Here is an 11,279-nt window from a genome sequence, read left to right as displayed (position 1 = left end):
ATGTGAAGCAGAAACGCTTAATGTCAGATAACGTGCATAATAATTGGACTTTGGGTTCGAGTTTTTTAACCGTTTTCAGTGGTTATGAGGAGCAATATGAGAGAGAAATTTGGTAATCATTATTTAGGTAGGCTACATTAAACCACGTCATGTCATATTGTCAACATAGCTTATGAAGCTGAATAGTGGGTCATTATGTCTAATAATGATTTTTGAAAACTTAAGGCTTTCTTCTTCATAAAACGAGTCATCACATTTTGTATAGGCTACATTTTTATTTTATTTACATTAGTAAGCAGGACATCGTCTTTTTCAAAACATGACATGAGCGAAAGAGGAAAAAAAATGAAGGCGTCATTGTACCCAGCACTTCTGAAAATGCACTTACGAATGTGTGTCTGTCCCCAGCACATTTCAAACCAAACTGACGCCCATGGCCAAAACAGAAGGTTATGATTTTAAACCGGACTAGGCGCTTCTATTTTCACTGGCACAGCTTTTGTAGTCTTTATGGTAGTGGTGTAGCGGATGATGAAACTCACAGACCAATTGCATGCGAGTAAAGACATCCCACGTGATAACCCTCAGCCAATCAAGTTTGAGCATTCCAGGCAGTAAACATTGCGAGTTTACGGTGCAGACAGATGAGAGAGAGGCAAGTTACACAGGAAAAGACGGTAGAAATAAAAAAGAAAGATAGCGATACATGAGGAAACCAAAGGGAGCGAAACAGGCGAGTGAGGCGGATAAAGTTGAGGAAAAGACTGAGGCGGAGAAAGGGAGAGAAACTGACGAGTGAGGCGGAGGAAGTTGAGAAAAAGACGAGTGAGGCGGAGAAAGTTGAGGAAAAGACTGAGACGGAGAAAGGGAGAGATACAGACGAGTGAGACGGAGAAAAGGAGAGATACAGAAGAGTGAGACGGAGAAAGGGAGAGATACAGAAGAGTGAAGCGGAGAAAGGGAGAGATACAGACGAGTGAGGCGGAGAAAGTTGAGGAAAAGACTGAGACGGAGAAAGGGAGAGATACAGACGAGTGAGACGGAGAAAAGGAGAGATACAGACGAGTGAGACGGAGAAAAGGAGAGATACAGACAAGTGAGGCGGAGAAAGTTGAGGAAAAGACAAGTGAGACGGAGAAAGGGAGAGATACAGACAAGTGAGACGGAGAAAAGGAGAGATACAGAAGAGTGAGACGGAGAAAGGGAGAGATACAGAAGAGTGAGGCAGAGAAAGGGAGAGATACAGACGAGTGAGGCGGAGAGATACAGACGAGTGAGGCGGAGAAAGGGAGAGATACAGACGAGTGAGGCGGAGAAAGGGAGAGATACAGACGAGTGAGGCGGAGAGATACAGACGAGTGAGGCGGAGAGATACAGACGAGTGAGGCGGAGAAAGGGAGAGATACAGACGAGTGAGGCGGAGAAAGGGAGAGATACAGACGAGTGAGGCGGAGAAAGGGAGAGATACAGACGAGTGAGGCGGAGAAAGGGAGAGATACAGACGAGTGAGGCGGAGAAAGGGAGAGATACAGACGAGTGAGGCGGAGAAAGTTGAGGAAAAGACAAGTGAGACGGAGAAAGGGAGAGATACAGACAAGTGAGACGGAGAAAAGGAGAGATACAGAAGAGTGAGACGGAGAAAGGTAGAGAAAAATAAGGAACAAATGGCGCTCTCCAAAAAAAGAAAAGTGGACAGTGAAAATAGAGCATTTAATCCAGAATGGACAGACTCATTTCTGTTCATACTTCCGACTGGGAGCACTAAACCAGTGTGTCTCATATGTTCAGAAACCGTGGCACTTATTAAAAGTGGCAATGTGAAACGCCATTATGAGACAAAACATAAAGGTTATGAACAAACATACCCACTCAAATCTGAATTAAGATCACAGAAAATAAGTAGTCTCAGAGCCCAATATGACCAGTCCACCAGGATCCTGAGCCACACATTCACTGCCCAACAACGTGCTCATGAGTGTTCCCTCAGAGTTGCTTGGATTTTGGGTCAACACAAAAAGCCATTTACTGATGGAGGGGTTGTCAAAGAATGCATGAGTGCAGTAGCTGAAACACTACTTGAGGGAAAACAAAAACAAGAGCTTTGTGATAAAATAAAGCAAATACCCATGTCAGCATCATCTGCCACAAAGAAAAGTGAAATATTAACTCAGGATGTGCTAACCCAGCTAGATGAAGCCATGCATAAGGCACCATGTGTAGGCTTAGCTGTGGATGAGTCCACTGACATGTGTGACAATGCTCAGCTGTTAGTGTATGCCAGGTTTTTCAACACAGACCAGAAAGCATTCTGTGAAGACCTGTTAGGTGTCACTCCCCTTCAGACCAGTACAAGAGGAGAAGACATCTACCTGGCCATTAAGGAGATGTTAACAAAAAGAGGAATAGAGCCAAAACAAGTGGTTTCAATAACCACAGATGGAGCCCCTGCTATGATAGGGAGAGAGAAAGGAGCTGTAGCAAGACTGAAAGAGGACAATCCTGAGCTCATAGCTTACCATTGCATCATTCATCAATCTGTCCTCTGTGCCTCCCTGTCAGATGAGCATGCTGAGGTGATGAATACAATGATGAAAATGATCAATTTTCTCAGAGCATCCTCTTCCTACCAGCATCGCATGCTTAGGGAATTCCTCAGAGAAGTTGATGCCAATGCTGATGATCTTTTGCTGCACAACAATGTGAGATGGCTCAGCAAAGGCAGGGTGTTAGCGCGCTTTTGGTCCATCAGGAGGGAATTAGCATCTTTTTTGGCAGAGCTAAGAAGTCAGAAGGCAACACAGTTTTCTCTCTTTATAGAAAATGAGAAATGGATGGATAATGTGGCCTTTTTGGTTGATATCACTTCACATCTGAATGAACTGAATTTGAGGTTACAGGGCAAGGACAATTCAATTTGTGAACTGATGACAGCTGTCCGCTCCTTTCAGAGGAAACTTGAGGTTTTCAAGGAAGACCTGCAGGGAGACTGTGTACACTTCCCAGCAGTGCAGGAACAGGTTCAGGGACAGAGAGATTTGTCTTCTTTTGTTAACTTTATTGATAAGCTGATTGTAAACTTCAGCAACCGTTTTGACAGCTTCAGCTTTGGAGAGCAGCTCACCATGTTCATTCAGAATCCATTTCTGATCACAGATGTCAGGGGTTTCTCGAAGGAAGTCACACAGCACTTTAAATGGGTAAATGCTGGGCCTCTCCAGATGCAATTGGTTGATCTCCAAGCAGATGTGGCCCTGAAAGAGCAGTTTGTAAGAACTGACCCTTCCCTTTTCTGGCTCCAAATGGTCCCTGAGACAGCTTTTCCAGGTCTGAGGAAAGTAGCCCTATACATCTTGACCATGTTTGGCTCCACATACAACTGCGAAGCAGCTTTCTCCACAATGAACTTTATCAAAAATAAATATCGTTCCAGGCTCACGAATGAGCACCTTCACATGTGTATGAGAATGGCCCTGACTCCATTCAAGCCCAGGTTTAAAATCCTGGCAAGACAAGCTAGAGCTCAATTCTCTCACTGAGCAAAAAAGTGGGGGAGTGGGATATAAGATGGGAAGAAAGTGATACTCTAAAACTGTTCAATTGTTAAGATGTGTTGAGATTTATTATCTGTAAAATTGGTTGAGACTGTTGAGTCAATATGTGAAACAGAAAAGGGGACATTTTCCTCCCTTTTATTATTCTGAAGTTAAGCACTTTTTTTGAACATGCACAATTTTCACATTTTATTTATTTTCTTATTTTGAAATGCAGCCCTACTTTTATATAGTTAATGAGAGAATATTATACATATCTACTACAGTCATTCATATATGTTCAGTTCTATGTTATGTGACAATAAATATTGTCAAAAAGTTTTTGAATTTTACTGAATTCATTTGATTTGTCAGTCAGGTATTGATTACATGCAGATGTTGTTACAACTACTAGGCTACTTGAATATATATGACACTAAATAGTTAGACATTATGATCTTCCGGACCTTTGCTTCAAGAAATTTTCTCTAACTGGACCTCTTTAAATTTTAGTTGAATACCCCTGTAGTAGACCATTTATTTACATCCAAATAAATATTTGCGTTCCCTGCTTAATGCATGTGCCAAAAAAAATCATTGTGTTCTCAAACTAACTAATAACCCAGTAGATATTTTTTGAGCGTGGGTGTAATTGAAAGAAAATTACTGATGTAAGGGATACAAATACAGATTGAACTATCTTCTGAAAAATATTATGTGATATTATATTGCTACAATGCTTTAGTTTGTTTTTGTACAATGTTCAAAATTCCAATTTTTCTTTCAGTTCAACCTATAATGGTCTAATTAACATTATACCATGCTAACATTACAAAACCTGTTTTTTGATATTTTGAATGTGAAGCAAAACTCAAATAATAGACAAAACACCAATAATAAACAGTTCTGTACTTTATTTAACGATCACCTTGATCACCGTCATCTTGCTGTAAACAGGACAAAGCAAAGAAAAAAGGAAGAAAGAATTGTGTTAGTGACTTTACTTTTCGTCTTCAATTGCATAAAAAAAACTCATTTATAAGTCGCTTTGGTTAAAAGCGTCTGCTAAATGAATAAATGTAAAATGTAATGTAAATGCATAAGGTAAAATAATTACTTTCTGGTTGGCGAATGTTGCTTCTTTTCTCATTCTTTTTGCAATTGCCCTGTCAAATTCCTCAACAATACAAATTAAAACAAGGAACCCCCAAAAAAGGCCAAATGACACATTCTAGCTCACATGTTAATACCATAGACTGGTTAATACATAGTGAAGGCATAGCAAATTTGATTATTAGGCAATTGTATGAGTTGTAAATGGCTGGCAACAACTTCATATCACAGTTAAATTAATATTGATCCATTTTAATACTTACGTTTTATAAGAACTAATTTAAGTGGTCCACATAAATTATATAAAGTAAAATAATTACTCCGGCATTGATTAATTCAATTTATAGTTTTAGGAGAAAAGGTCCGATAATTTAAAAAAAGGTAAAATGGTAAATCTGATTAAATAATTAATTATAACATTCTTTGATATTAACACACTTAATGTATTTAATTGGTCTACTTTAATGTCAACCAATTTTAATCAAATTTGTACAATGGCTTGTCTACAAATAGTCCAAGGTTAAAGGCTAACGTTAGCTCCAGGGTTTGAAAGCTACTCGAATGTTCAAGCCGCACGCTCTTAAAACACATCAATCACGCAGCATTTTCATAGATATACATCTAGAATTAACACATTACATAAATACAAATCTCATGAATTTAAAACTCATTTTGAAGTTCTTCAAGTTTGAAGTTCAGTTTTAAGGTTTTTTTTTATTGTTGTTTTTACGAACACCCAACCTCCTTAATAATAATAATAATAACAATAAAAATAACTATATACAACGTTTATATATATATATATATATATAAAACGTTGTATATAGCCTATATAACGTTTATATGACAAGGTTGTGAGGACGTCGTGGTAAAGTTCCATTTTTTAGAGTCTTGGCTAACGTTCCAGAAACGTTGCGGGCACGTCCTCAAAAGACGTCGCTAGTTTATCCCATGGAGAACGTTGTAGAGACGTGGTGCACTGGTCTCCTGATAACTTTCCAGATAATTGTATTACAAATATTATCCTAGTGAATATGCCATTTGGACATTATATGGAACATTTACTTAATTCATCAAAGATTTTATTAAGTTATCAGGAGACCAGTGGACCACGTCTCTACAACGTTCTCCATGGGATAAACCAGCGACGTCTTTTGAGGACGTGCCCGCAACGTTTCTGGAACGTTAGCCAAGACTCTAAAAAATGGAACTTTACCACGACGTCCTCACAACGTTGACATAAAGTAATGTCACGCTGACCAAATGACGACTAACTGACGACGTCGTCACAACGTAGGCTACTGTGTTAGCTGGGTTGTTGCTGTCATGAAATCTTCATCTCAGTTCATCGTTCAACATTGTGTAGACTGGCGGGAGAGGTTGTGAGTCAGGTAAGCAGGTCACGACCTACATTTGCACACGTAGTTTACTGAGATGTATTAGACACACTAGTGTTAGGAGTGGTGCTAATTATGTATGTTTTTGTTTTAGTTAGTAGTTTAGTTATAGCGTCTTGTACGCTGAAGATGTTTATTAGGATGTAACACCCAGTATATCTCCAGAAACTAGAGAAGTAGTGTATAGGACGCTGAACATCTGCTGATGGAGCTGCTCTATTCTGAGAGGAACACAATCACCCTGATGATGCAGATATGAGATTCACTGTCTGACACTTTATTATTAATCATTGATAATGATTAATTATTGGGTAAGCTTGTGTGGAAAGAGAATGTAGGTGAAAGTAAACGTTTTAATTGACTGTATATTGTGTGAAAACAGCACAAATTGTGTTAATGGACACAACAGACGGATGTTGTGCTAATTGTGTTTAGAGTTTGAAAATGTGCCAGATTGGACTAAAGTATGTTAGCAATAGTAAAAACTGTAACAGTAACTCCACCCACCATCGTCTGGTTGAGCCAGGCAGAATTACTAAAGACTCGAGATTGACAGATATTGTTGAGAGGAAGAACAGTGGATAAAGCTTTTGATGAGACCGACCGAAGCTTGAATGTCCTGATCTCATTCTTTTCCCTTTTGCCATTGAATATCATCTTGGAGAGGTGTTAATTCTACATACAAGTGAAAAGTTGAAATAAAGTTATATAATAAACCCATAATAGAAATTGCATTAATTAAACAGGCTGGCACATTGAACACAGTGATAATTAACCACCGTAGGGTTCGGGACAGATGTAGGAGTGAACTATAGGGATTGGGACAAGTACAGTCCCAATAAGACAGCATCCATTTATGACTTTAATTAATCATATACACTGAATATGTTGTTATGCTAGGCCTACATATTTCATAAATTACTTTTTTTTTAAATAAGTATAAAATGTTTACACCATGTATAAATAGCATCTGTAACACAATTTACACTCATCTAGCATCTGACTACTATTTACACTTAGTGCTTAGAATTATTTTCATCTAATGCTATTTTTACTGAATGAAAATAGACACTACCATATGTGTATTAGGGTTAAATGCCCTTGCTGAAGTTGTCTTTAAATGTGTGAAGGTGTTGTGCTGTTTCTTCTCTCCTCCTGCCACATTTAAGCAGTGTCACATGATCAAGAGTGCAGTTATACTGAATATCAGCACGCCTGTGATTCTACCATAGACATGAAGAGCAGCACGACTGTGAATGTGATATTACTTTATATAACAGTTCTATAAGCAATAACTTTCTAACTTTCCTTTCAGACCAAATCTGATTAGTTAGTATGTATATTATTTCCACGACCACTGATGAAAGAAACCACTGAGATCAATCCTGGAGTGAGAGAAAACACATTAAAAACAACTGGTGTTTCTGCTTCACTCCGCATCGCTCTCATACTGTGATCTGAAACACTGACAATAAAACATCCCAGTGCCATAATCAACATCAGCACTAACTCTTATTTCATATCAAATATATTACTACAGATAAATGTATATATTTAAAGTCTTTAGAAACTTGGAACTAAACATTGATATTGTGTAGTTTGTGATCCTCCATCAGCAGCTGCAGTTTCTCTCAGCTGTATCAGTGCAGTCACTGTGACGTCTGACTGACAGAGGTTTTTGTACGACTCTTTATCACTGTGTGAACACCCAGCCACCAGTGATACTGTGTACACTCTTACAGTAATAATCTCCTGTATCTTCAGTCTGGACTCCACTGATGGTCAGAGTAAAATCACTGCCAGATCCACTGCCACGGAATCTAGATGGAGTTCCAGTATAACGGGTTGATGTATATTATATGAGGAGTTTAGGAGCTTCTCCAGGTTTCTGTGAGTACCAGTGTAAGTAACTCAGTCCACTGCTGGTTTTACAGTTTATTCTGACTTCTTCTCCTGGTTGAACTGTCATTAATGGACTCTGAGTTACAGTATACTGTCCTCTACACTCTGAAAGAAAACACAAACAAAATGAAAATGATGTACATTTTAAGAAAATTAATAATTATTGTAAAAACTGTATTACACAAACCTTGAATAAACAGTGCAATGGTCCAGATGAAGATGTTGATTGTGTTCATTGCTGTAGTTTAGTCTTGTGTGATGATGAAGATTGTGTTCTGCTCTCAGTCATGAAGTGTTAAACTCACAGCACTATAAACACTCTCAGAGCACTGAAGCATGTGCTGACAATGCAAAGTGACTCTCTCTATTTAAATCATTATCCTGAAGACTGTAGATCAGTCACAAACACATTATCAAACAACTTCCTCGTGTTGAGAAATGCTAAGCTATTATACACACATTTCTGAAGAGTCTATTGACAAAATCATACATATTATTGATTCAGTCATTATTAATATTTACATTGCACTTATTTAACAACTGATGAGGAAACTATTGATTTAAAGACATTAATATATATTAACCCTCTGCAAAACATTTTGATGGCACATGATAACAATTATTCCACATCATTTTTTGGCTCATTTGGGAACATTTTATTGATTTATTGATCATTTTCCCTCCCCCGCCCTGTTGGGAACTTTTTCCTTCTTCAAAGCAGACCAGGAGACGTTGGGATCGCGTTCAAACAGAAGTTCTTCTTTATTGAGCGTGGCTGCGGTTCGTCCAACAATCTCTAACTAATGTAACTTTACATGGTATCTTGTAGGCAATTCAGTGGGCTGTCCTTAAAACCTTACACACAGCCTTAGGGATGACTACTAAATCTTTTTCTAAAGACAATAGAGACAATTACCCCCAACTGAGATAATGGTACCCCCCAAATTGTATAAACATCAAATGGTCACGAGAACTAAGACTATGTAACATTCACACATAGTTCAACTCTTAGTAGAAAGATCAAAGACTAACAAAACCCCTTCAAAGGAAACTGTTAAATCTCATCAGTAAATGGATGCCCTCATGCTCACCTTGAATGCCCAATACAGTATAGTTCACCTTAGTTTTTTATGTGATGTTATGTAAGGAAGTAGGATCAGCAGATCTAAAATATATTCTTAAATTTGTAATCCTACAGCCACAAAACATTTTTTTCTGCAACAATGGTACAGAATCATAGAGAAAATCATCATGACACAATACTCAGAGAGCAGTAAAAAAATCACAAATCTTTTTAAAAAATGTCAAGAAATCATTAATTAAAAAGAGAAAAACACTTGAAACACATTAATATATTTGATTTGATACAGGCATAGGTTTGTATCATGACTGATATATTTGATTTGATAAAGACATAGGTTTGTATCATGTCGTATCATGTACTTGATGTAATGAGATTTCACTCCGAGTGAAGCAGTTCTTCTCTGCTGTGAAACAGAGGTGTACGTTACACTTTTTGCGAGGCATTTTGCAACAAACGCCTTGAGCTCTTTTAGATGAAGTGTGTCGCAGGGCGAGCACACAAACACACAAAAAACACAGAGCAAGTAAAGATATAATCGCCGGATAACGAAGCAGGCAGGGATGGCTGAAGGCGGCGAAGACGGCCGGCTTCCTCAGGCTGAATCCTCGGTGTGCTGGTCGCTTGATTCGACGGCGGCGGCTTCCTCAGAGTCCAGCGATGCGGAGAGCTTCGCTGAAGAGACAGAAATCAGTGAAACACAGTGTTGCCAACTATTTTCAAAGGAAAGTAGCTAACGCCTCCCCTAAAAGTCGCTAAATGTCGCTAGATGACGTCATACGTCAATTAGCATATTCATGACGTCATCGCGGCATACTTGCGTTCTGCCTGCCTAATGTTTTTTCTCGTTAAAATCATGCTCACATACTGTATTTTAATATTACATACTATACTATAATATAAAATAGCCGAATGTCCAATAAAGCTGTTCTCATTTACTATATTGCTTTGTCAGACAATACAGCTGTTGAATGACTTTTTTATGTGTGTAAAATTATCTGAATTGAGAGAGTTCGGAAACTGGGTGAACTAAAGCACGTGATAGTGAGTATTACAAGTGATAAGCACAAGTAATAAAATAAAATGGTAAAATTAAAATCTTTAAATATAAAACAAAAGATAAGTGGATAAGTCCGTGGAAACAACACTGCTCATTCATGTCTGTTTCGTTCTGCTGCCCTCAGCCATTCACAGAACAGGGTAGACGCAGAGAGAGGTGTGTGACGGCAGGGAGAACGCAAAACCTCGCGCTCGCGGGACTGTGCTGGCAACATTTGGAGGTTACTGAGGTTTGTCCAAAAAGTAGCTAGATTTGTCGCTAGTCGCTTTATTGAAAAAAATGTCGCTAAAGGGGTCTGAAAAGTCGCTAAAAATAGCAACAAAGGCGCTAAGTTGGCAACACTGGTGAAGCAGCCTCTGAGCCTTGCTTATATACGCTAAGCCACACCCCTTTTCACGGGCTGTGACGTCACGTCAAGGGCTCAGTCATAGGCTGCTGCAGTTGCCGCAGGGCAGCCAATGGGCACGCTAGAATGCCTGCATGCTGCTGCACTGCGTTGACAAGATTATTACAAATTAAGGATAATTATTTGGCTTCATATCTCGAGAAAAGATGACTTTTCCGCAGCGTAAGCTACTTATGCAATACTAGTTCCCTCTTCTAGAGAGAACAGAGGTTACGTTAGGTAACCGATACGTTTGGGCGCAGTCCTGGATTTTTTTTTTTTCTCTCAAATACTACAAGTGTGGCAGAGTGGGGGACGCGAGAGCAAAGCTAGACAGCAAGGAAGTTCACATGAAATAAACTAATAAGATTTTCAATGTAGCCAACTACGCCACCTTGGGACTTTCGCCCAAGGATTTACTCAGACAACACAGGTTTGTTTCTTTGGCAAAGAGGACTGAGACGGTTCTGACCATTAAAAAACAACAATTTATTACAAAATCTTCTCACATTGGAAAACACATTCACTAATAAATACCTTCCAAACATTTACCTCTTAATTACCTACATGTTAGTACAAAAAGGAAGGCATTTAAAATACAATTAAAATAAAAATAAAAAAATAAAAAAAAACAAAAAAAAACTGGGGGTTAATCGAAGACATTAACAGGAGAAGAATCTCTGACCCACCTTGTAAGTAATCACTCACTACACCCACACATTAGTGTCCCACACTACAAAGGCAATGAAACAAATCCACACTCAAGTGTGTTTAACACTGCACCCCAAATGGAGGTGGGCCAAATTACCCC

The 11,279-nt window shown here is 38.7% G+C and overlaps 2 protein-coding genes across 2 annotated transcripts in view; one reads left to right on the top strand and one right to left on the bottom strand.

Moving 5' to 3' along the window:
* Positions 1-2,126: 2,126 nt before the first annotated feature.
* On the top strand, positions 2,127-3,536 carry LOC307151297 (SCAN domain-containing protein 3-like; the record flags this gene model as incomplete). Its single annotated transcript, XM_079859249.1, has 1 exon — positions 2,127-3,536. The coding sequence occupies one exon, from the start codon at positions 2,127-2,129 to the stop codon at positions 3,534-3,536; it is 1,410 nt and encodes a 469-aa protein (XP_079715375.1).
* A 5,144-nt stretch (positions 3,537-8,680) lies between these two features.
* The window catches only part of LOC307151155 (epidermal growth factor receptor-like), a 43,768-nt gene continuing 41,169 nt past the window's right edge, over positions 8,681-11,279 (bottom strand). The window contains exon 16 of the mRNA XM_079859025.1: positions 8,681-9,698. Coding sequence (XP_079715151.1) covers positions 9,619-9,698 — 80 coding nt within the window. The 3' untranslated portion in view covers positions 8,681-9,618. The remainder of the gene's footprint in view (positions 9,699-11,279) is intronic.

The sequence above is a fragment of the Squalius cephalus genome (genome assembly GCF_949319135.1).
Source record: "Squalius cephalus genome assembly, chromosome: 23".
Classification (NCBI taxonomy): domain Eukaryota; kingdom Metazoa; phylum Chordata; class Actinopteri; order Cypriniformes; family Leuciscidae; genus Squalius; species Squalius cephalus.
Note: the sequence above shows the minus strand (reverse complement) of the source record. Positions and strands in the feature narration are given on the sequence as shown.